The following is a 27,339-nucleotide window of genomic DNA, read 5'->3' as shown; positions in this document are numbered from 1 at the left end:
GTGTGTGTGTATTTTACAATTTTAATTCAAATTTTAAAAAATATCATTCGATATATTATACAATATTTATATTTTATATCTCTGAAGAGCAGAAGGGTTGTCTATAAATGCTTATCAATATAGGATTTCATTATAGGGACAGCACTTCTGCGAAACGATCATAAGATGCTTAAAAACTCAATTCAAAACTTTTAAACTTTCAAATTTATTTTATACATTATATTTATATTTTTATATTTATTTATTTATATATATTTTTAATACATAAGGTCTTTCATATAGGTATATCTTTGTGAAGAATTCGGTATTGATTTCCTTATATTAATAATAATTAATAGTTATCGCCATACTTATATGGCAGTCTTATAAATTATAAGGCTGTCGCTGATTAGCTCCAAGAGGCCACCGCCTCAAGCTAGCTATTTGACTCACAACCTGCGTCCATTATAAACCTTTGAACAGGGGAGGTCAGCCGCTTCATCCTGCTAGTCAGACAGCTGCAGACATGTTTCAGGGTTTTTGACCTTTATCAATGCAGCGTAGAGAGACTTAGTAATTTTAATATTTCTATTATTGAAAACAAGTGGATGTATTCCACTGAAACTAGGTAAATAAAATCTTCGAACAGACGGTCAGTAGCGACATCTGCGGGTGTGACTACGCTGCATTGATAAAGAGCAACAAGCCTGAAACATGTCTGCAGCTGTCTGACTAGCAGGATGAAGCGACTGACCTCCCTTGTTCGAAGGTTTATAATGGACGCAGGTTGTGTGTCAAATAGCTAGCTTGAGGCGGTGGCCTCTTGGAGCTAATCAGCGACAGCTTTAGTCTTATATTTATAAGACTGCCATATAAGTATGGCGATAACTATTAATTTCCAGTAACGCTGCCGTAATCTCCTTTAGAGAGACTTAGTAATTTTAATATTTCTATTAATAATAATAATATATATTATTAAAAAATATATGTATATGTCGCTCATATTAAATATATAAATCCTTTAATAGTATTAATATTTTTTTATACAATGGAGCACTTAATATAAATTCAGTATATAATATTCTTATTGAATATATTTACCTAATCATTTATGGTATCACAGCTGCAATTTCCATTGATGTTGATCGATTTCGATTTTGAAATGAAAATCAAAATTGAAATCGATCAACATCAATGGAAATTGTAGCTGCGATACCAGTGCCGGTGGCACGTAAGTAAACCATCCAAACATGGCCATTGACAGCCTCGCCTGGCCCCCGTGCCGGTGGCACGTAAAAAGCACCAGCCTCGTCTGGCCCCCATGCCGATGGCACGTAAAAAGCACCCACTACACTCACAGTGGTTGGTGTTAGGAAGGGCATCCAGCCGTAGAAACACTGCCAGATCAGACTGAGCCTGGCACAGCCTTCGGGCTTCCCAAACACCAGTTGAACTGTCCAACCCATGCTAGCATGGAAAGCTGACGCTAGACGATGATGATGAGATATATATATATATCATCATCATCATATATATATATATATATATATGTTATATATAATAACGAAGGCAGGTATACACAATTTAAAACTGAGAAGGAAAATTTCACTTGTCACTAATTGTGACTGAGTGTGCTGAGTAGTACCTATATTGCTAGAAATAAGAGTTAAAAACCCTTAGAGCTGCAAGAAAGCACATTTTCAATAACGACTGGTTTTCTCTCTCCCTCTCTCCATTTTTTTCCCACTCATCTCTTTCTGTCAAAGAGCATAGGCTCGAAACGTCAAAGACTCTTCCATTCTTCCTGAGTGCCAAACTAATACACCTGCTTGTTGTTCTTTCACCTATCTTTGTCTTTTGTTTTCTGTAAATTCAACCACACACACACACATATTTTATATAGACAGTTAATCCATAATCATTGGTTCAACAAAATATATTTTGTTTCACCTATGTCTCTTTTATATATTTCGTCTCTCCACAGTACCCTATTGTAGCCCATGATGGCTATATGCCTATTGTGGACCCACTCACCAACTACCAACATGGACAGCTGAAGGTATTATTGGCGATGGGATCTATAGAGCAGGTAAATGTTACGGCATTTCTTCGTCTTTTTTTTGTTGATTTTACATATTTTATCATTTATTCTGCTCAGTATGTTATGATGGTGGTCAGCTGGCAGAATTGTTAGCACGCCAGGCAAAATGCTTACCAGTATTTCATCTGTCTTTACATTCTGAGTTCAAATTCCACTGAGGTCAACCTTATCTTTTATTGTTTCAAGGTCTATAAAACGAGTACCAGATGAAATACCTGCTTCTTTACTGCCCACAAGGGGCTAAACACAGAGAGGACAAACAAGGACAGACAAACGGATTAAGTCGATTATATCGACCCCAGTGCATAACTGGCACTTATTTAATCGACCCCGAAAGAATGAAAAGTAAAGTCGACCTCAGCGGAATTTGAACTCAGAACGTAGCAACAGACGAAATACCTATTTCTTTACTACCCACAAGGGGCTAAAGACAGAGGGGACAAACAAGGACAGACAAATGGATTAAGTCGATTATATCGACCCCAGTGCGTAACTGGTACTTATTTAATCGACCCCGGAAGGATGAAAGGCAAAGCCGACCTTGGCGGAATTTGAACTCAGAACGCAACGGCAGACGAAATACGGCTACGTATTTTGCCTGGCATGCTAACGTTTCTGCCAGCTAACGTTTCTCACCGCTGGAGTTGATGTAATTTATTCATCCCCCTCCCCTCAAAATTACTGTTGCCAAAATTTGAAACCATTACGATCTGACTGTGTAATTTACATGTTACCAGGTGTCCACGCTACAGCAAGTCACAATTGAAAGACGATCGTCCCTCTTGCGCCAACAATTCCCCAATCTTCACCAATCTCTGATGTAAGTGTCTTTTTGTTTTTTATTTTTATTTTGCATCATTTTTATTATTTACATTATTTACATTTGAAGGATGTTTGTCCTCATCTTTGTTGTTAACATAACATTTTGGTTGATATACCCTCCAGCCTTCATCAGGTGTCTTGGGGAAATTTCAAACCTGAGTTCTCATTCCTAAGGTATAAGACTACTGAGGACATGTGTAAGCTCGCAAGGAATGAAGCCAGTATGATCCAATGGATGTGTAATGTCAGTGTACATACTTGAGAGAAAAGTTGGACCTAAGAAGCATCAGATGTGGTGTGCAAGAGAGATGACTGCGCTGGTATGGTCATGTGGTGAGAATGGATGAGGATAGCTGTGTGAAAAAGTGTCAAACCCTAGCGGTTGTGAAACTGCGGAAGGAGTAGACCCAGGAAGACCTGGGATGAAGTGGTGAATCACAACCTTCTAACTTTAGGCTTTACCAAGGAAATGACTAGAGACCGAGACTTTTAGAAATATGCTGTGCTTGAGAAGACCCGGCAAGCCAAGTGAGACCATAATCTGTGGCCTATGCCTGTGGGTGTAACCAGCCCACTTATGCATGCCTTTCCCTCATTGGACACTAAACTCTGCTTGCGAAGACCTGTTGAGGCAAGTGAGATCACAATCAAATTTGATGACAGCACCGCTTGACTGGCATCCGTGCTAGTGGAGTGCCAAGAGCACCATCCGAGTGTGATTGTTGCCAGGGCTTCTGACTGGCCCCCATGCTGGTGACCTGTAAAAAACACTATTCGAGCGTGATCATTACCAGTGTTGCCTTACTGGCACTTGTGCCGGTGGTACGTGAAAAATAACATTCCAGTGAGGGTGTTGCCAGTGCCCCTGGACTGGCTGCTGTGCAGGTGACACGTAAAAACACCATTTGAGCATAGATGTTGCCAGTACCGCCTGACTGGCCCTCGTGCCGGTGGCATGTAAAAGCACCCACTACACTCTCAGAGTGGTTGGCATTAGGAAGGGCATCCAGCTGTAGAAACTCTGCCAGATCAGATTGGAGCCTGGTGCAACCATCTTGTTGGCCAGTCCTCAGTCAAACAGTCCAACCCATGCCAGCATGGAAAGCGGATGTTAAACGATGAGGATATATATATATGTATGATGGGCTTCTTTCAGTTTCCATTACCAATTCCACTCTCAAGGCTTTGAGCAGCCCAAAGCTTTAGTAGAAGACACTTGCCCCATCTTCCACACAGTGGGACTGAACCTGGAATTCAAAATGAGATAATTCAAGAATGGAGCAGAATGAATGATGCGATCGCAGAGTTCTGAAAACAGAAGCTCCGCTGGGCCAATTATGTCACAAGCTTCACAGACAACCAGGTGGACCTGTGCAGTTACCAAGTGGTGTCCAAAAGCTCAGAAAAGGCCTCTTGAGAGGCACTGCGCAATGACGGGAAGACGAATTGGTCGAGCAGTTCGGGCCAAGATGGGGAAAAGAATGGTGCAGTCAACACAAATTTGAAAGTGCATTGTGCCCAGTGGTGTGCAATGGCCTGCACAATTCTGTGATGTATGTGTGTATATGTGTGTGTGTGTGGTGTGTGTGTGTGTGTGTGTGTGTGTAGTTAATAATCTGGTTGCTATGATGTTGATGATTATAACATATCAGAATGACAAATCACTTTGACTATTATCTTCTTTGCTAGAAACACCAGCTCCTCAACAACCACCGATGAAGGTATTTGTAAAGACTATATTGGTAAGTTTTGGTGATTTTTTTACTCTATAGTTATCTTCTTTTATCTTTCACTTGTTTCAGTCATTGGACTGTGGCCATGCTGGAGCACCCCCTTGAATTTCTAGTTAAACAAATTTACCCCAGTACTTACTTTTAATCTGGTACTTGTTCCGTTGGTCTCTTTTGCTGAACCACTAAGTCATGGGGATGTAAATAAATCGACACGGTTGTCAAGCTGTGGTGGTTGGAACAAACATAAACACAGACAGACATGTATAGATATAACCACATAAGACAGGCTTCTACACAATTTCCACCTACTAAATTCACTCACAAATCTTTGGTCTTATAGGAGAAGTTATTTTCCTAAAGTACCATGTAGTAGGACTGAACCAGAAACCACATGTTTGCAAACTGAGTTTCTTAACCACACCGCTATATCTTCACCTATAAAATCTATAATTATAGTAGCTATAGTAACTAATTATAGTAGCTATAGCAACTAATTATAGTAGCTGTAATTATAGTGGCTATAGTAGCTGTAATTATAGTAGCTATAGCAACTAATTATAGTAGCTATAGTAGCTAATTATAGTAGCTGTAATTATAGTAGCTATAGCAACTAATTATAGTAGCTATAGTAGCTAATTATAGTAGCTGTAATTATAGTAGCTATAGCAACTAATTATAGTAACTAATTATAAATTATAGTAGCTATAGAAACTAATTATAGTAGCTAATTATAGTAGCTACTTAAATCATGTTACCTTTGACATCTTCTATATTAGGATGTTAATACTATAATTTTATATTCCATATACACAACATGGTGAATGTGTGTGGCTTAGTGGTTAGGGGCATTCAGCTCACGGTCACAAAGTCGTGAGTTCAGTTCCTGGCAAGGTGTTGTGTCCTTGAGCAAGACATTTTATTTCAAGTTGCTCCACTCCACTCAACTGGCAAAAACGAGTAGTACCTGTATTTCAAAGGGCCAGCCTCGTCACACTTTGTGTCATGCTGAATCTCCCTGAGAACTACGTTGAGGGTACATGTGTCTGTGGAGTGCTCAGCCACTTGCACGTTAATTTCACGAGCAGGCCATTCCATTGATCGGATCAACTGGAACCCTCATCATCATAAATGACAGAGTGCCGGTTATATACAGCACATCCAGTCAGTTAACTACTACTTTTCTCCCTTAACCAGCCTCCCTTCCTCCAGTTTGTTTTCTCCCTTACTCAGCCTCCCTTACTCCAATTTGTTTTCTCCCTTACTCAGCCTCTCTTCAATTTGTTTTCTCCCTTACTCAGCCTCTCTTACTCCAGTTTGTTTTCTCCCTTACTCAGCCTCTCTTACTCCAATTTATTTTCTCCCTTACTCAGCCTCTCTTACTCCAATTGTTGTCTCCCTTACTCAGCCTCTCTTCAATTTATTTTCTCCCTTACTCAGCCTCTCTACTCCAGTTTGTTTTCTCCTTACTCAGCCTCCCTTACTCCAATTTGTTTTCTCCCTTACTCACCTCTCTTACTCCAGTTGTTTTCTCCTTACTCAGCCTCTCTTACTCCATTTATTTTCTCCCTTACTCAGCCTCTCTTACTCCAATTTGTTTTCTCCCTTACTCAGCCTCTCTTCAATTTATTTTCTCCCTTACTCAGCCTCTCTTACTCCAGTTTGTTTTCTCCCTTACTCAGCCTCCCTGACTCCAATTTGTTTTCTCCCTTACTCAGCCTCTCTTACTCCAATTTGTTTTCTCCCTTACTCAGCCTCTCTTACTCCAGTTTGTTTTCTCCCTTACTCAGCCTCTCTTACTCCAATTTTTTTCTCCCTTACTCAGCCTCTCTTACTCCAATTTGTTGTCTCCCTTACTCACCTCTCTTCAATTTATTTTCTCCCTTACTCAGCCTCTCTTACTCAGTTTGTTTTCCTCCCTTACTCAGCCTCTCTTACTCCAATTTATTTTCTCCCTACTCAGCCTCTCTTACTCCATTTGTTGTCTCCCTTACTCAGCCTCTCTTCAATTTATTTTCTCCCTTACTCAGCCTCTCTTACTCCAGTTTGTTTTCTCCCTTACTCAGCCTCCCTTACTCCAATTTGTTTTCTCCCTTACTCAGCCTCTCTTACTCCAGTTTGTTTTCTCCCTTACTCAGCCTCTCTTACTCCAATTTATTTCTCCCTTACTCAGCCTCTCTTACTCCAATTTGTTGTCTCCCTTACTCAGCCTCTCTTCAATTTATTTTCTCCCTTACTCAGCCTCTCTTACTCCAGTTTGTTTTCTCCCTTACTCAGCCTCCCTGACTCCAATTTGTTTTCTCCCTTACTCAGCCTCTCTTACTCCAATTTGTTTTCTCCCTTACTCAGCCTCTCTTACTCCAGTTTGTTTTCTCCCTTACTCAGCCTCTCTTACTCCAATTTATTTTCTCCCTTACTCAGCCTCTCTTACTCCAATTTGTTGTCTCCCTTACTCAGCCTCTCTTCAATTTATTTTCTCCCTTACTCAGCCTCTCTTACTCCAGTTTATTTTCTCCCTTACTCAGCCTCTCTTCAATTTGTTTTCTCCCTTACTCAGCCTCTCTTACTCCAATTTGTTTTCTCCCTTACTCAGCCTCTCTTACTCCAGTTTGTTTTCTAGATTGCTTATTTTTACTCCCTGTTATCTCATACAACATTGTACAAAGTCTGTCCAAAAAGAAACCAGACATTTTTTAAAAACACATTTATTTGGTTTTGTAGAACATGTATTTGAAGTGGTTGTGGAAGACATTAATAACCTTCAACATTTAGAAGAAATGGTCTATGGAGAAGCAGATTGCTTTGTGCAGTACAGTTTCCCAACTCAGTCAACCACTCAAGCACCACTGGAAACTGGATGTAAGTAATGTTTATTTTCTGTTAAATAGCCATCTGTGTGAAAGCATGTGGTTTAGTGGTTTGGGATATTCCCACACTCACACAAATACTACAATATCTTCAATAGCAACACTGTTAAAGTTAGCTATAGTTGCCTCCTCTATATGAAATTGATAATGTTCAATCACAATAAAAATAACTCCAAGAATACTCCAGAAAGACATTGTAATTGTAGATCTCTGAACTGGTGTCCTCTAAATAATAGCCGTCTGGTATGTAAGGTCTTGTATGTAAGGTCAAAATCACAGACTCCGACACAGTAATGAAGACATATATTGCAATGATGGGCAACCTGTTCAAGGCACAAGTCTGGGCAGGGTAGTTCATGGAAGAGCAGCTGTCTCCCATGCATACCAGCTTCCCCTGTCCATGTCACCGATGTTATCCATAGGAAAGGCAAAGGTTGGTACAACTTGGCACTAGTGATGTCACACTCATTTTCTACTGATGAGTGAACCGGAGTAACATGAAATAAAGTGTCTTGCTCAAGAACGCAACACACAACCTGATCCTGGAATTGAACTCATGACCTCATGATTGCGAACCCAACACTCTAAACACATAGACATATATCAGCAAAAGATATACATAGCATTACTCTTTTACTCGTTTCAGTCATTTGATTGTAGCCATGCTGGAGCACTACTTTTAGTTGAGCAAATCGACCCCAAGAGTAATTCTTTGCAAGCCTAGTACTTATTCTATCGGTCTTTTTTGCCGAACCGCTAAGTTACGGGGACATAAACACACCAGCATCGGTTGTCAAGCGATGTTGGGGGGACAAATACAAGCACGCAAACATACACATACATACACACACACACACACATACATACAAGATGGGCTTCTTTCAGTTTTCGCCTACCAAATCCACTCACAAGGCATTGGTCGGCCTGAGGCTATAGTAGAAGACACTTGCCTAAGGTGTCACGCAGTGGGACTGAACTTGGAACCATGTGGTTGGTAAGCAAGCTGCTTACCACACAGCCACTCCTACACCTATGCATTGAGAACATTTTTATTTTAGCAGTGCGTCAAACAAAAATAAATGGTTGTATTTACTGCACCTAGATTACAATAACCCCCCTACATCCCTTTGTCATACTCCTCACCACCAGACATTCAGTGAAAGTTTACAAAAATAAACAAAAGACGAAGGCAGGTGGAGTACAAACAAAGAAATGTATTAGTATAGCGCTCAGGAATAGAACAAGTCTTTTACGTTTCGAGCCTAGCTCTTCGACAGAAGGGTACACAGAAAAAAACAAGTAGGGAAAAAAATGCGTGTAGGAGCTAACGATCTATCATGGCGATCTATCTATTATATACACACACACATATATATATATATATATATATATAAAATTTACATCTAATATAGGATAAAATTTTCTATCTATTATATACACATATGTATATATATATATATATATTATATATATATATATATATATATATATACCATCATCATCATTTAGCGTCCGTTTTCCATGCTAGCATGGGTTGGACGGTTTAACTGGGGTCTGTGAAGCCGGGAGGCTTCATCAGGCCCAGTCAGATTTGGCAGTGTTTCTACGGCTGGATGCCCTTCCTAACGCCAACCACTCCGTGAGTGTAGTGGGTGCTTTTTACGTGCCACCTGCACAGGTGCCAGACAAAGCTGGCAAACGGCCACGAACGGATGGTGCTTTTACGTGCTACCGGCACGGGGGCCAGGCGAGGCTGGCAACGGACACAAACGGATGCTGCTTTTACGTGCTACCGGCACGGGGGCCAGGCGAGGCTGGCAACGGACACGAACGGATGCTGCTTTTACGTGCCAACGGCACGGGGGCCAGGCGAGGGTGGCAATGGACAAACGATCGGATGGTTCGCTTAACCACAGCTGCAATTTCCACTGATGTTGATTTGGTTTGATTTTGACTGTTCTCACCGGTCTTGCCGGGTCTTCTCATGCACAGCATACTTCCATAGGTCTCGGTCTCTAGTCATTTCCTTGGTGAGACCTAAAGTTCAAAGGTCGTGCTTCACTACCTCGTCCCAGGTTTTCCTGGGTCTACCTCTACATCTAATATAGGATAAAATTTTCTATCTATTATATACACATATGTATATATATATATATATATAATAATTAATATTTTATATATATATATATATTATATATATATATATGTATATGAAATTTACATCTAATATAGGATAAAATTTTCGAAAAAATTTTATCAATGGTCAGCATATTATAAAAATACCTTTAAAGGTTAAATTTATAAACAACTTATAAACAAGGGCAAAAGAAAAACATTTCAATGCCAAATATGCCTAAAAAATATCATTAACAACGAAATTCTTTAGAAATTTCTGTCAGCTTGCTTTCGAGGTACATCGAACACTAATCGAACACTAACACATCCACCCACATGTTGTTGCTTTACACCCTATATCTCTGTGTTTTTGTGTCTCTTCTTACCAGCTATTACTGACATTTCCATGAAGACATCTCGTACAGGTGTCACCCTCTGTCTACCTGATCCAGTATTCCATGCTATAACTCAACACAAAATGGTGCTGCCTCCTAATACACCTCTGCAAGCAAAGTTGCTGATTGGTGAGTGCCTTGTTTATTGTTGATGTTGTTATTATTATCAATAATATTAATATGCTAACTTTTTGTTTTTGTATGTACCTGTTGTGTGCGTCACACCTCTTTGAAGTGGCAAAGCAAGAGAGAGTAGGAAAGGGAGGGAGTGAGAGTGTGAGAGAGTAGGAAAGGGAGGGAATGAGAGTGTGAGAGTGAAAGAGAAAGAGTGAAAGAGACGTCAGTGGTGACGGCGTTCGTTTTGTGCTTTTAAATGTTTCAGAGAGGACATAAGAGAGAAAGAAAAAATGAAAGAGAGAGAGTGAAAGTGAAAGAGACTGTGAATGATGACGGAATTCGTTTTGTATTTTTAAATGTTTATCACATCGCAACGGATGTAGAAATATAGACACAGCAAATATTGGCTGTCAGTTTCACTTTTCATTATCACATGAGAATAAAATTAACTCACAAATGGCTGAGTACTCCACAGCTACAACTCGAGACATACATATATATGAATGTATTTGTTTGTGTTATAGTAAAGGTTAGTTAAAACATATTTGCAATAATGTGTCACACAGTGGAAATAAACACAATTACCACACTTTCATTCATAAATCCATTTATTTCGTTCTTTTGCATTTCAATTTGCAAGTCCTTCCTGCCCCTCTTCACCTTCCTTGGACTTTTCCCAGGAAGTCCTACCTCGGACTTTTCTAGGAAGTCATCACCCCCCCACTGGACTTTTCCAAGAAGACCTTCCTCTCCTCCCCTTTCTTGGACTTTTCCAGGAATTACTTCCTCTCCCTCCTCAGACTCTTCCAAGAAGTCCTTCATCCCCTCCTTCCCTTCCTCGGACTTTTCTAGGAAGTCACTCTTCCCTTCATCTTTTAATCTGCATGTTGGTTACAATCACTTGTTGAGACACACCCAACGTCCCAGGGCTAGTGAAGGATAAGAGATGTTACACTACGACTGAAAGCTTGGAGAGGGAAAGTCATAGGGGCAATAGCAAAATATCTTCATGTAATACAACAAAGACATTTAAATTGATAGGGCTTTTCTAAGGATGTGCGCAGTACTTGCCAGCACAATCTTTTGGATTTCTCTGAGACATGGTTCTCCTGGGATGTTATCTAGAAGTTTCTGACATCTCCTTTTTATCATACCTAGGAACAGGAACAGTTCTCACTTTCAGATGCTACATCTTTTGTGTTTCAATTCCCAGGTTGCTGCTGCTGCTGCTGTTGTTGTTGTTGTTGTTGTTGTTCTTCTTCTTCTTCTTCTTCTTCTTCTTCTTCTTCTTCTTCTTCTTCTTCTTCTTCTCTTCTTCTTCTTCTTCTTCTTCTTCTCTTCTTCTTCTTCTTCTTCTTCTTCTTCTTCTTCTTCTTCTTCTTCTTATTATTATTATTATTATTATTAAGGTGGCAACCTGGCAGAATTGCTAGCATGCCGTTACTGACATTTCATACAAGTGTTGCCGTCTGCCTGCATGATCCTGTATTTTAACTACCTTCATGTTCTGAGTTCAAATTCTGCTGGGGTTGACTTTGCCTTTTATCCTTCCGGTGTCAATAAATTAAATACCAGTGAAACACTGGGGTCGGTGTGTTCGACTAGTCCTCTTCCCACAAATTTCAGGCCTTGAGTAGAACGGATTATTGTTATTATTATTAGTCGAAATTAAAAGAAGAGTGCCATTGTCATCTAGTGAACGGTATTTCGACATCTTGTGTGTCTTCAACAGGTTAAAAAAATAAATTTGTCAATTTACTTCATTTTGGTTAATATAGAAAGGATTGAGGTAATTCCTCCTGAAGATATGGAGTAGAAATTAAAAGAAGAGTGCTATTGTTATCTAGTGAAGATGGGGGGAGGGGAGGGAAAGGAGGGAGAGATATTATTATTATTATTATCATTATTAATATTATTATTATTATTATTATTATTATCATTATTAATATTATTATTACTATTATTATTATCATCATCATCATTATTATTATTTATGGGTTTTTCTTCTTTCAAATTTGCTTCTATTTCTTGCTGAGTGTCTTCCCGACTCCTAGGGCAAAGAAACTCATTGTATACATTGGTAGGCCATTAAACTAAACTCACTAGTTCGTTCATTTTTTTTTTTTTTTTTGATAGAAATAAAGTTAAATTAAAATACATGGGTTGTAATAGTTCTCACATCAACAATGCTCTTCTCAATACGTGTGATGTACCAGTTAAGACAATCTTTTGCACTTCTTGCAGGGATGGTAAGCCAGGGATCATTCTCATATAATTTTCGGTTCCCTTCTTGATCATTCCTAGTGCTCCTACGATCACTGGTATTGTAACCGCCTTGAGATGCCACATTTTCTCAATTTCAATGAGCAGGTCTTTATATTTTCTGAGCTTGTCAAATTCCTTCGCCAAGATATTATGATCACAGGAGATGCTCATGTTGATCATTATTATTATTATTATTATTATTATTATTATTATCATTATTATTACCATCATCATCATCATCATCATCATCATCATCATTATTATTATTATTATTATTAATATTATTGTTACTATTATCATTAATATTATTATTACTATTATTATCATCATCATCATCATTATTATTACTATTATTATCATTATTATTATCATCATCATCATCATTATTATTATTATTACTATTATTATCAGCATCATCATCATCATTATTATTATTATTAAGGCAGATTCATTAGTACACTGGGCAAATGAATCGTAGTGGTATTTTATCTGTCTTCACGTTCTTGGTTCAAATTCCACCGAGGTCGAGTTTGCCTTTCATCATTTTGGGGTTGGTACAACAAGTACCAGCTGGGGTCAGTGTAATCAACTAACCCTCACCCCTAAATTTCAGGCTTTCTGCCTATAGTAGAAGAGATTCTCATGTGATCTGGCAGAAAGCACTAAGTACATTCCTCAAAGTATTTGGTGTTAAGAAGGGCATCCAGCCATGGAAACCATGCCAAAACAGACATGGGGCCCTGGACATCTCCCTGGCTGGCCAGCTCCTGTCAAGCTGGAATGGGCAGAAATGAGGGCAGAATGGAAAATGACCATTAAATGATGATGATGATGATATACACATACATACACACACACACACACAGCAGGCTTCTTTCAGTTTCTGTCTAAGAAATCCACTCACAAGGTTTTGGTTGGCCCAAGACTATAGTAGAAGACGCTTGCCCAAGATGCCACGCAGTGGGACTGAACCCGGAACCATGTGGATGGGGAGCAAACTTCTTACCACACAACTATGTTATGATCTCTCTCTCTCTCCCTCCCCTCTCTCTATCTCCCCTTCTCTTCCCTCCATCTTCCCCCTCTACTCCTCCCCATACCACCCTGCCTCTTCCTCACCCCCCTCTCTCTCTCACCCTCCCCTCTCTCACCCTCCCTCTCTCTCACCTTCCCTCTCTCTCTACCTCCTCTCACTATCTCCCCTCACCTACCCCTCCCCATACCCTCTGTCTGTTTGTCTCTCTCCCTCCCTCCCTCTCTCTCACCTGCCCTCTCTCTCTAACCCTCTCTCTCTATCTCCCCTCCCCTCCATCATCCCCTCTACCTCCTCCCCATACCCCCCCTCTCTCTCCATCGTTTATTCTTTCATTGCTTTTTTCTTCTCTCTCTCTCTTCAGCTTGTGTTGACTCCGAGGGCCAAGTGAACGACATCCTGTTCCAGGTCTGCTGCCGTTTCTATCATCCCGTTATCGGAGACCAAGTCATTGCCAAGGTAAACCTTCCCTTCCGCGCCTCTTCTAGGTCGTTCCAGGTTGTGGAGGGTTTGGGTTTTGTTGAGGAGCAGGGGCTGGGGGAGGAAATTGTCTGAGAGAGGAGGAGAAAGGGATATGACCAAATCTGGAAAAAAATGATGGACAAAGAGGTGATAATGTAATGGGGTGGTGGAGTGAGTGGCACACTGTCATGAGGTAGGGAGTCTGATTCTCGGACTGAGTTATGTGTTGTGTTCTTGAGCAAGATACTTTATTTTATGTTGCTCCAGTTCACTCGTCTGCAGAAATGAGTTTGGCTGCAGAAGGCACCAAGCTGGCAGAATCGTTAGCACACCGGGCAAAATGCTTAGCAGTATTTCATCTGTCTTTACGTTCTGAGTTCAAATTCCGCCGAGGTCGACTTTGCCTTTCATCCTTTCGGGGTCGATTAAATAAGTGCCAGTTACACACTGGGGTCAATATAATCGATTTAATCCGTTTGTCTGTCCTTGTTTGTCCTTTCTGTGTTTAGCCCATTGTGGGTAGTAACGAAATAGGTATTTCGTCTGTTTTTACGTTCTGACTTCAAATTCCGCAGAGGTCGATTTTGCCTTTCATCCTTTCGGGGTCAATAAATTAAGTACCAGTTACACACTGGGGTCAATATAATCGATTTAATCCGTTTGTCTGTCCTTGTTTGTCCTTTCTGTGTTTAGCCCATTGTGGGTAGTAACGAAATAGGTATTTCGTCTGTTTTTACGTTCTGACTTCAAATTCCGCAGAGGTCGATTTTGCCTTTCATCCTTTCGGGGTCAATAAATTAAGTACCAGTTACACACTGGGGTCAATATAATCGATTTAATCCGTTTGTCTGTCCTTGTTTGTCCTTCTGTGTTTAGCCCATTGGTGGTAGTAACGAAATAGGTATTTCGTCTGTTTTTACGTTCTGACTTCAAATTCCGCAGAGGTCGATTTTGCCTTTCATCCTTTCGGGGTCAATAAATTAAGTACCAGTTACACATTGGGGTCAATATAATCGATTTAATCCGTTTGTCTGTCCTTGTTTGTCCTTTCTGTGTTTAGCCCATGGTGGGTAGTAACGAAATAGGTATTTCGTCTGTTTTTACGTTCTGACTTCAAATTCCGCAGAGGTCGATTTTGCCTTTCATCCTTTCGGGGTCAATAAATTAAGTACCAGTTACACACTAGAGTCGATACAATCGACTTAATCCGTTTGTCTGTCCTTGTTTATCCTCTGTTTGGCCTCTTGTGAGTAGTAAAGAAATAGGTATTTCATCTGCCATTAAGTTCTGAGTTCAAATTCCGCCGAGGTCGACTTTGCATTTCATCCTTTCAGGGTCGATTAAATAAGTACCAGTAATCGATTTAATCCGTTTGTCTGTCCTTGTTTGTCCTTTCTGTGTTTAGCCCATTGTGGGTAGTAACGAAATAGGTATTTCGTCTGTTTTTACGTTCTGACTTCAAATTCAGCAGAGGTCGATTTTGCCTTTCATCCTTTCGGGGTCAATAAATTAAGTACCAGTTACACATTGGGGTCAATATAATCGATTTAATCCGTTTGTCTGTCCTTGTTTGTCTTTCTGTGTTTAGCCCATTGTGGGTAGTAACGAAATAGGTATTTCGTCTGTTTTACGTTCTGACTTCAAATTCCGCAGAGGTCGATTTTGCCTTTCATCCTTTCGGGGTCAATAAATTAAGTACCAGTACACACTGGGGTCAATATAATCGATTAATCCGTTTGTCTGTCCTTGTTTGTCCTTTCTGTGTTTAGCCCATTGTGGGTAGTAACGAAATAGGTATTTCGTCTGTTTTTACGTTCTGACTTCAAATTCCGCAGAGGTCGATTTTGCCTTTCATCCTTTCGGGGTCAATAAATTAAGTACCAGTTACACACTGGGATCAATATAATCGATTTAATCCGTTTGTCTGTCCTTGTTTGTCCTTTCTGTGTTTAGCCCATTGTGGGTAGTAACGAAATAGGTATTTCGTCTGTTTTTACGTTCTGACTTCAAATTCCGCAGAGGTCGATTTTGCCTTTCATCCTTTCGGGGTCAATAAATTAAGTACCAGTTACACACTGGGGTCAATATAATCGATTTAATCCGTTTGTCTGTCCTTGTTTGTCCTTTCTGTGTTTAGCCCATTGTGGGTAGTAACGAAATAGGTATTTCGTCTGTTTTTACGTTCTGACTTCAAATTCAGCAGAGGTCGATTTTGCCTTTCATCCTTTCGGGGTCAATAAATTAAGTACCAGTTACACACTGGGGTCAATATAATCGATTTAATCCGTTTGTCTGTCCTTGTTTGTCCCTTCTGTGTTTAGCCCCTTGTGGGTAGTAACGAAATAGGTATTTCGTCTGTTTTTACGTTCTGACTTCAAATTCCGCAGAGGTCGATTTTGCCTTTCATCCTTTCGGGGTCAATAAATTAAGTACCAGTTACACACTAGAGTCGATACAATCGACTTAATCCATTTGTCTGTCCTTGTTTATCCTCGGTTTGGCCTCTTGTGAGTAGTAAAGAAATAGGTATTTCATCTGCCATTAAGTTCTGAGTTCAAATTCCGCCGAGGTCGACTTTGCATTTCATCCTTTCAGGGTCGATTAAATAAGTACCAGTAATCGATTTAATCCGTTTGTCCTTTCTGTGTTTAGCCCATTGTGGGTAGTAACGAAATAGGTATTTCGTCTGTTTTTACGTTCTGACTTCAAATTCCGCAGAGGTCGATTTTGCCTTTCATCCTTTCGGGGTCAATAAATTAAGTAACAGTTATGCACTGGGGTCGATCTAATCGACTTAATCCCTTTGTCTGTCCTTGTTTGTCTCTTCTATGTTTTGCCCCTTATGGGCAATGAAGAAATAAGAAATGAGTTACAACATCCCTGGTGCCAAGCTGTATCGGCCCCTTTGCCTTTCCCTTGGATAACATCAGTAGCATGGAGAGGGGAGGCTGGTATGCATGGGCGACTGCTGGTCTTCCATAAACAACCTTGCCCAGATTTGAGCCTCGGAGGGGAACTTCTGAGGTGTAATCCCATATTCATTTGTGGCCAAAGGGGGTCTTTATCCTTTTATTCTTTATATAATATATTCATCCAGTGTTTTAAATCCGGGTTTTGTCCCCGTTAATAGGGGTGGCCAGATCTACCTCAATGCCATAACAACTGAGGTAGGCAGGTGCAGCCCACCCCAACCTTTGGGCCGCCTGGTGCCCATTCTCCCTGAGGTTTTTTTGAGCTGGATTTTCTACGTGGAGCATACCCTTGCTTACCCACCAACCTCAGTTTCTAGACATGAGTGGTCCTGAGAATAAGGCCTCTACAAGATTTTTAAGAAATGTGATTGGAAACTAGCTCAGGAAAACAGGGACACTACTCCCTGAGACCCCTTTTGGAGTCCCCTCACCTGTATATATATATATATATATTATTCCCGGACTGGGTTATGTGTTGTGTTCTTGAGCAAGACACTTTATTTCACGTTGCTCCAGTTCACTCATCTGTAGAAATGAGTTGCGACATCACTGATGCCAAGCTGTATTGGCCCCTTTGCTTTTTCCTTGGATAACATTGGTGGTGTGGAGAGTGGGGTGACTGCTGGTCTTCCATAAACAACCTTGCCCGGACATGTGCCTGGGAGGGTAACTTTCTAGGTGCAATTTCATGGTCATTCATGACCGAAGGGAGTCTTTACCTTTGTGGAAGTGGATGATGTTTGTGGGAGAGTTAGCCATGTTTAATTTAAAGCATAGAGTAGTAATGTATTTATATGCAGTTAAGTCTATGCCTGGTCATAGAGTGACCAATGGTTTCACATCCAGAAAGGCTTTAGCTTCATTTTATGTAAATATCATCATTTAACGTCTGCTTTCCATGCTAGCATGGGTTGGACGATTTGACTGAGGTCTGGTGAACCAGACTCCAATCTGATCTGGCAGAGTTTCTACAGCTGGATGCCCTTCCTAATGCCAACCACTCTGAGAGTTTAGTGGGTGCTTTTACATGCCACCAGCACAAGGGCCAGTCAGGCGAATGCCTGTTAGGTGGTCAATTCAGCGTAGCGTGACGTCATCAACGTTTTGACCAATCGTTTCGTTAGGTGGCTTTAGTCAAGTAGAACGGGACGTCATCATTATTTTGACCAATCGCTGCATTATAACTGCCTCTTGTTTGTTTTCCTGTTTTGACCAGTCGCTTCGTTAGTCAAGTAGAACGGGACGTCATCATTATTTTGACCAATCGCTGCATTATAACTGCCTCTTGTTTGTTTCTGTCCTGACCAGTCGCTTCGTTAGTCAAGCAGAACGGGACGTCATGCAGATTCTGCCCAATCACGACTTATAGCTACATTAGATCTGCCCCCTGTCTGTACTTGTTAGGTGACTATTCAAGCAGAAAAGGACGTCATCAATATTCTGACTAATGACTGTCCCCTATTTGTATCCTGTCCATTCTAGCTGAGCTAGACGTCATCAACTTGTTGACCAATCAGAATCGGGTCTGACCCTTAGCTGTATCGTATGTATCAGGGTCAGATTTGCACGAAAGAATTTTTTTCCCTTTTTTACTTAGGTATATTTCCGTCAGAGTGAGTGTCTGTTTGAAGTAGCGGTCGTGGTGGAATTTTGCTTCTCCTTTTCGGAGGACTTATCTTTTGTTTTAGTATTCCTGGCCCAGGGTGTTTAACTTGGTCTAAATTTTTTTATGAAATATAGTTCTTTATTTTGGCGTTGTGTGAAGGTTGCGTTGTCACTGAATTTATAGAGCGGGTTAGTTGTAAATTTCGGATTTACATTTCCAGCACATCTATCTATGTGTCCGTTGACCGGTATTTTGCGGTAATCAGGGTTTCTAATTTGTGATTTATGCACCGCCATCCTGTTACGTAAGCTATTTTTTGTATGGCCTATATACTGCCTATTGCAGCCTGCGCATGTTATGACGTAAATTAAGTTTTCTGATGCGCAGGTGAAGTTTGTTCTAATGGTGAACTGGTGGCCTTGTTCCAGTATAAATTCTGATCCTTCTTTCAAGATGACACAGATTCCGCAGTTGGGCCTTCCACATTTTCTAACTGCTGGTTTTGTGGTTGATGTTGAGTGCAGTGTAGCTTGGGTTAACCGAACACTTCACAAAAACTCATTAGAACCACCCAGCGAACATCCACCATGGGTCATCACATTTGCTTAAGGTAAAAATGAATTCCTCGCTCTTTCGGAAACATCAATCTTCTGTATTGACCGCTTTCCACCACTTTGATCTGTTTTTTGTATTGAATACGTATCGCCACCGTAGGCCACTGCATCGAACACTTTGAACATATACTTCAAACTATATATCAACTATACATGAACTATATATCAACTATACATGAACTCTAAGATGTCTAACTCCGTTGTGTATTATAAATGAATTTCTTGTGTTTGACGGCATGAGCTGTCTTTTTTTATATATAACTTTTTTTGATAAAGTTCATTTCAGGAACTGAAACATGTTATAATGTATATATATAAAAATTAAAAATTGTATAATACAGCAGCATTTTCGAACTTCATTTTTTACAAATATATATATATATATATATATATCATCATCATCATCATTTAATGTCCACTTTCCATGCTGGCATGGGTTGGACGATTTGACTGAGGACTGGCAAACCAGAAGGCTGCACCAGGCTCCAGTCTGATCTGGCAGAGTTTCTACAGCTGGATGCCCTTCCTAATGCCAACCACTCCAAGAGTGTAGTGGGTGCCTTTTACGTGCCACCGGGACGAGGACCAGTGTGGTGGTACTGGCAACGGCCACGCCCAAATGGTGCTTTTTACGTGCCACCTGCACAGGAGCCAGTCCAGCGGCACTGGCGACGACCTCGCTCGAATGTTTCACGTGCCATCAGCACAAGTGCTAGTAAGGCGACGCGGTAACAATCACGCTCGAATGGTGTGTTTAACGTGCCATGGGCACGAAGGCCAGCTTGTTGCTCTGGCAACGATCTCACTCGTATGGTACTCTTAGCGCTCCACTGGCAATGGATATGTGCACCGCCAGCAATTTTTTTTCCTCTGTCTTCCCTTCTCTGGATCTTTCCTTCTCCTTTGTTTCCGACGAAGAGCTCCGCTCGAAACGTTAAACCCTCCTTCTTTCCTGAGCATCCAATAATACTATATTTGTTCCACGTCCTTGCGTTGCTGTGTTTTTTTTGTGTTTTCTTGTTTGGATTAACTTTATATATATATATATATATATATATATATATTATATATATATATATATATCATCATCATCATCATTTAATGTCCACTTTCCATGCTGGCATGGGTTGGACGATTTGACTGAGGACTGGCAAACCAGAAGGCTGCACCAGGCTCCAGTCTGATCTGGCAGAGTTTCTACAGCTGGATGCCCTTCCTAATGCCAACCACTCCAAGAGTGTAGTGGGTGCCTTTTACGTGCCACCGGGACGAGGACCAGTGTGGTGGTACTGGCAACGGCCACGCCCAAATGGTGCTTTTTACGTGCCACCTGCACAGGAGCCAGTCCAGCGGCACTGGCGACGACCTCGCTCGAATGTTTCACGTGCCATCAGCACAAGTGCTAGTAAGGCGACGCGGTAACAATCACGCTCGAATGGTGTGTTTAACGTGCCATGGGCACGAAGGCCAGCTTGTTGCTCTGGCAACGATCTCACTCGTATGGTACTCTTAGCGCTCCACTGGCAATGGATATGTGCACCGCCAGCAATTTTTTTTCCTCTGTCTTCCCTTCTCTGGATCTTTCCTTCTCCTTTGTTTCCGACGAAGAGCTCCGCTCGAAACGTTAAACCCTCCTTCTTTCCTGAGCATCCAATAATACTATATTTGTTCCACGTCCTTGCGTTGCTGTGTTTTTTTTGTGTTTTCTTGTTTGGATTAACTTTATATATATATATATATATATATATATATATATATATACACACACACACACACACACTCAGTTACACTTTAATAAATATGTATATTTCTTTCCATTTCTGTCTCCCTCTCTTTCCTAGGCAATGTTGCCCCTAGTGAAGCTGTGTGCAATGATTTCAATGTACAAGCAAGAACCTTTGACGCAGAAATTCAAACTCCCCCTCACCATGGTAACGACTGATACACAAACGAGTACCTGTGAATCGGTGAGTGCTTTTCTTTTCCGTGCATCTTCCCTTCGCCACCCCCCTTCTCAAATCTATTCCTGGCACTGACTCATATATTTGCTATATACTGCTGTATGTGTGTATACGTATGTATGTGTTTGAATGTGTATATATATTTCTGTGTTTGTACGTGTATATATAGTTGTGTTTCTCTTTACTCTCATTTTTACTTGTTCCAGTCATTTGACTGCGGCCATGCTGGAGCACTGCCTTTAGTCGAGCAAATCGACCCCGGGACTTATTCTTTGTAAGCCCAGTACTTATTCTATCGGTCTCTTTTTGCCGAACCGCTAAGTGACGGGGACGTAAACACACCAGCATCGGTTGTCAAGCAATGCTAGGTAAACAAACACAGACACACAAACATACACACACATATAAATATACATATATACGACAGGCTTCTTTCAGTTTCCTTCTACCAAATCCACTCACAAGGCATTGGTCGGCCTGGGGCTATAGCAAAAGACACTTGCCCAAGATGCCACGCAGTGGGACTGAACCCGGAACCATGTGGTTGGTAAGCAAGCTACTTACCACACAGCCACTCCTGTGTGTATATCTATGTAAGTATGTGTGTGTGTGTGTGTGTGTATCAAGGTCATTCATGCATTCAGTCATGTGTAAATGAAAGAATGATTGACGTTGATACTTCATTACATACACACATACATACATACATATACACACACACACATACATACACACACATACATATATACACTATACACATATATCTCTCTCTATATATATAAACAGCAAAATGTCTGTCTGTGTGTGCATGTGTGTGTGTGTGTCCTTTATACAAATCCACAATTTTTCAGTTAGAGGGCTCGCACTTTCTATGGATATTCAAAACCGTCCAAGGGTGGTCGTGCACATCTTTACATTTCCCCAGTCACCCTGCAAAGCCATTAAAAAATCAATAGAAGTGACTTTTTTGTGAATTTTCTATCCCAAACCCAATCAAAATGCCCGAAACTTGATACGCCAATTGAATGCCAGCTAGCTGTATGGGATTGGTCGGAGATTTGGACAGTACTCGCGTGTATGTGCGCACGCATGCAGCTGTATGTGCATGCACTAGCACTATGACCCAGCAACACCGGGTCATAGTGCTAGTATATATACAAATTGTCATATGCTCCTCAGATTTTAATTTTAAACATGTGCACACACACACATGCATAATGATGATGACCATGATCATGATATAATAAATTCTAAAATATTACATTAATTGTACTCACAGACAAAAACTATTCCTATATAATGCCAAGCAATGATCCAGCTGTAGAAACTCTGCCAGATCAAGACTGGAGCCTGGTGCAGCCATCTGCTTCGCCAGCCCTCAGTCAAACCGTCCAACCCATGCTAGCATGGAAAGCAGACGTTAAACGATGATGATGATGAGGATGAATGAAACTACACACACCAAAATTCCAGTCACCCCTCTTCCATAATTAAGAATCTGGAAGATAGTATAATTAGGAAAGTTTCAGACATGTTCTTGGACAGGGTCATTTTCAACAGAGCCACCCTCTATTAAAATGATGCTAGCAAGAAGTGGTTTAAGTGAGAAACTAATAGCCAAGGAATTGCTCTTTTCAGAGCAGCAGAACCAGGAAGAAGAAAGTAATCTGGTTCAATCCACTGTTTGAAATAATTGTAACTACCAGCATTTAACCGCTAGTAAAACACTACTTCACGTTTAGACATAAATACAACACACTCTTCAATACTAATAACATTAAGATCAGCTATTCTTGCCTGAATAATACTTTTTTTGCTGGTTGTACACTACAACCTAAAATATAATACAGATGGCTCCCAACTCAACAACCATTTTGTAACTTCAGAAATTCTCTTATTCTTAACATTTAGAATATCATGTGTCCCTAAAGCAGACCCCACCACATACAATATATATACCAGCCTCTGATGTTATTGAGAGGAAGTATATGGTACTTACCGCAAACACATTTATACACTTTCAAGTAGAGAAACCAGGAGAACTTTACCTTTTAATTCCAATTTGTCTTGAAACTAAGGAATTACTGTTCTGCATGCACCGTAATGACTAGCATCATTGTGAACAGAGCTGCCCCAGAGAACGATAAAAATGTAGATTATGCTTCACTGAAAAATTCAAGAATTGAAACAGCTGTATCATTGAATAAAGGGCTGAGGTGCTATCCTGCTGCTGTCATTGGTGATAATGCCTTCTGGATAACTTCTGCTCCAAAGTATCTATAGAGCTTGCCTGGACATCAGAATTAACTCACAATAATCACTACTGAATGCCTTCTCAGTCACCCTTGCATCAAATCTGAGCCCTCTTCTCTGTAAATACCAGATAGCGACACAAATGACTGACTGATCATTTTGATCAATATATCCTTCTTTTCTGGGAGAGTAAGGTGTATTTTATAAGGGTGATTTGGCTGCTATTTTTAGTCATTTAAGTGACTGCATGGAAGCCTGTTTAATGTTGGTGATGTTGCTGTTTTTTATGTTTCCAAATATTGTTGTTTTTTACTTTCAGGTAACCGCTGGAGACCTGAACGTTGTTATCAGGTATAAAACCCATGTGAAACAGGTAAGAATTATTACTTTTCATCTGTTTCAGTCTGTGGCAGTTTTTCTCCTCTGTCTTCCATTTCTCTTGAACTTTACTCTGTCTCCTGTTTCTGAAGAAGAGCTTTTGCTCAAAATGTAAAACTACCTTTCTTTCCCTCCCTGAGCGTCCCCTAATACTTTGCATGTAACACGTCCTCGTGTTGTTGCTTTTGTCTTGAGTTGTATATATATATATAGGGAGATGTACTTGCATAGCAAGTGATTTGATCTGAGATGATGTGCTGGAACGAAAACAATTGCAGCGTGGAAGGTGTTTGTAAGCCATTTAAGAAACACACAAAAGCCGTTCGATTCACTTCAACATTTAAGTTTAATTTGTCAAAATATTTTCGTCGCTTTAAGACCGCGACCTGTTCACTGACAAAAATCCGAGATATAGCACAGATTTTTGTCAGTGAACAGGTCGCGGTCTTAAAGTGACGAAAATATTTTGACAAATTAAACTTAAATGTTGAAGTCAATCAAACGGCTTAAATGTTGAAGTCAATCATTTAGCGTCTACTTTCCATGCTAGCATGGGTTGGACGGTTCAACTGGGGTCTGTGAAGCCAGAAGGCTGCATCAGGCCCAGTCTGATCTGGCAGTGTTTCTATATATATATATATATATATATATATATATATATATATATATATAAACACACACACACCAATATATCTAGGCGCAGGTATGGTTGCGTGGTAAGAAGCTTGTCTCCCAACCACATGGTTCCAGATTCGGTCCCACTGTGTTGCACCTGGGGCAAGTGTCTTCTACTTAACCTCAGGACAGCCAAAGCCTTGTGAATGGATTTGGTAGACAGAATCTGAAAGAAGCCTGCTTCATATATATATATATACATACACATATGAGTGTGTCTTTGTGTCTGTGTTTGTCCCCACCATCACCACCACTTGATGACTGGTGTTGGTGTGTTTACATCCCTGTAACCTAACGGTTCAGCAAAAGAGACTGGTAAAATAGCTGGAGTTGATTTGTTTATTTAAAACTTTTTCAAGGTGGTGCCCCCGCATAGTCACAGTCTAATGACTGAAACAAGTAAAAGATAAAAGATGTATATCTACAATCCATTAAAAGTGAGCTTGAATCTTGCTTGCAATGTTACCCAGCCAAACTGGTGCATAATGGGAAAATACTGTGAATTAGGTTGCCCCTGAAATGTGAATATGAATTGAATAAAACAAGTTTCACATGAATTGGACAAGTGGTTTTTAAGATAGAGGTTTTCAGGTTATAAATATGGAAACTGGTGCATAATGGAAAAATATTCTGAAAATAATCTTAATCCTGAAAGGAAGAAACCCTTATCTTTCGATTAGACACTGACTTTTGCTTTTGTTAAACACTATTTTAATCATTTAAAAATATTATTAAGTGAATGTGATTTCAAAAGTGTAAGTTGTTTGTACAGTAAATATTTATATTTTAACTTTCTTTAAACAGACAATATTTTTATATTTTGTTCAATTATTTTCAATTGAATGCCATTACAAACATTTTTGGGACATATTTAAAAAATATTTTAAAGTGAAAATGACTTTAAAAATACGGTAAATATTTCGTAGAAGACCTGTTCGTAATTTTTTTCTGTAGGTTTTTTCAAGTGCATTCAACATGGCTCACCTCCAAGATTTGGTTGCTATTTCTAGCATGCCCTGCTACTACATAATGGCTATTTGCGATAAAGGACCCAAATACCTGTTATGTGGTAGCAGGGCATGCAAGAAATAGCCAAATCTTTCCTTTTCTGAGGAAAGGAGCCATTCACACATGATTCCGATGTCACATTTCTTGAAACCTGGATAAAAAAACATCCACAAAACAAAACTCTGTTCCTGGGAAACTCAGACTTTCCCAGTGACACAATGGATCATGGGTAGTCTAGTGTGTGTGTATATATAGATATATATATATATAGGCGCAGGAGTGGCTGCGTGGCAAGTAGCTTGCTAACCAACCACATGGTTCCGGGTTCAGTCCCACTGTGTGGCATCTTAGACAAGTGTCTTCTGCTATAGCCCCGGGCCGAATAATGCCTTGTGAGTGGATTTGGTAGATGGAAACTGAAAGAAGCCCATCGTATATATGTATATATATATATGTATGCAGGTGTGTGTTTGTGTGTCTGTGTTTGTCCCCCTAGCATTGCTTGACAACCGATGCTGGTGTGTTTACGTCTCCGTCACTTAGCGGTTTGGCTTAAGAGACCGATAGAATAAGTACTGGGCTTACAAAGAATAAGTTCCGGGGTCGATTTGCTCGACTAAAGGCGGTGCTCCAGCATGGCCGCAGTCAAATGACTGAAACAAGTAAAAGAGTAAAGAGTATATATAAGTTCAGAGGGCTCCTATCTCTGCTAGTGACAAAGGGCCTCTCACTCAGAGTAAAAGGTAGACTGTATGATGCATGTGTGCAAACAGCCATGCTACATGGCAGTGAAACATGGGCTGTGATTGCTGAGGACATGCGTAAGCTTGCAAGAAATGAAGCTAGTATGCTCTGCTGGATGGGTAATGTCAGTGTGCATACACGACAGAGTGTAAGCGTCCTGAGAGAAAAGTTGGACATGAGAAGCATCAAATGTGGTGTGCAAGAGAGATGACTGCACTGGTATGGTCATGTGGTGAGAATGGATGAGGACAGCTATGTGAAAAAGTGTCACACCCTAGTGGTTGACGGAAACTGGAAGAGGTAGACCCAGGAAGATCTGGGATGAGGTGGTGAAGCACGACTGTCGAACGTTGGGCCTCATGGAGGCAACGACTGGAGACCATGACCTTTGGAGATATGCTGTGCTTGAGAAGACCCGGCAAGCGAAGTGAGACTGTAACCATGGCCTATGCCAGTGCAGCACAACCGACCCATTTAAGAGTACCCTTCAATCATTTTGTAATAAACTGTGCTTGCAAAGACCTGGTGAGTCAAGTGAAGTCATTGTCATGGCCGATGCCAGTACCGCCTGACTGGCACCCATGCTGGTGGCACATAAAAAGCACCAATTAGGTGTAGTCATTGCCAGTGCCGCCTAACTGGCTACTGTGCCAATAGCACCATTTGAGCATGGGTCGTTGACAGTGCTGCTTGACTGGCTCCCGTTCTGGTGGCAAGTAAAATGCACCATTCAAGTGTGATTAATACCAGTACTGCCTGACTGGCCCTTGTGCCCGTGGCACATAAAAAGCACCCACAACACTCTTGGAGTGGATGATGTTAGGAAGGGCATCCAGCTGTAGAAACCTTGCCAGATCAAAGTGTAGCCTGGAGCAGCCTTTTGGCTTGCCAGTCCTCAGTCAAACCATCCAACCCATGCCAGCATGGAAAGTGGACATTTAACGACAACGATGATGATAATGATGATGATATATATAAAGAAGATGAGGAGTTTAGTTCGCTGGTGATCTAAATGAATAGGTACACTAAGTAAGTGCTATGATTGGTCATCCTTTAGGTTCCAAGTTCACAGCTGAAGCTGGAGCTAGGGATCCATATTCAGGGTAAGGTACCCCAAAGTCTATCCCCTCTTCACCGTGGTGGGGACGCTGGCAACGGGTAGTGTCAGAGCTATGCCATCAGGAACTTCGGTTCCTGGTAGGGCCACCCAAGGCGGATTGGTCTGACACCGAGTGGTATTAG

General features: G+C 40.7%; 1 protein-coding gene across 1 annotated transcript in view; it reads left to right on the top strand.

Moving 5' to 3' along the window:
* The window catches only part of LOC115226010 (C2 domain-containing protein 3-like), a 163,433-nt gene that overhangs the window by 69,334 nt on the left and 66,760 nt on the right, over positions 1 to 27,339 (top strand). Inside the window, exons 22-29 of the mRNA XM_036514798.1 lie at positions 1,964 to 2,068; positions 2,818 to 2,900; positions 4,592 to 4,644; positions 7,354 to 7,491; positions 10,004 to 10,138; positions 13,789 to 13,883; positions 20,920 to 21,045; positions 23,612 to 23,665. Coding sequence (XP_036370691.1) covers positions 1,964 to 2,068; positions 2,818 to 2,900; positions 4,592 to 4,644; positions 7,354 to 7,491; positions 10,004 to 10,138; positions 13,789 to 13,883; positions 20,920 to 21,045; positions 23,612 to 23,665 — 789 coding nt within the window. The remainder of the gene's footprint in view (positions 1 to 1,963; positions 2,069 to 2,817; positions 2,901 to 4,591; positions 4,645 to 7,353; positions 7,492 to 10,003; positions 10,139 to 13,788; positions 13,884 to 20,919; positions 21,046 to 23,611; positions 23,666 to 27,339) is intronic.

Source organism: Octopus sinensis, linkage group LG29, assembly GCF_006345805.1.
Source record: "Octopus sinensis linkage group LG29, ASM634580v1, whole genome shotgun sequence".
Classification (NCBI taxonomy): domain Eukaryota; kingdom Metazoa; phylum Mollusca; class Cephalopoda; order Octopoda; family Octopodidae; genus Octopus; species Octopus sinensis.
Note: the sequence above shows the minus strand (reverse complement) of the source record. Positions and strands in the feature narration are given on the sequence as shown.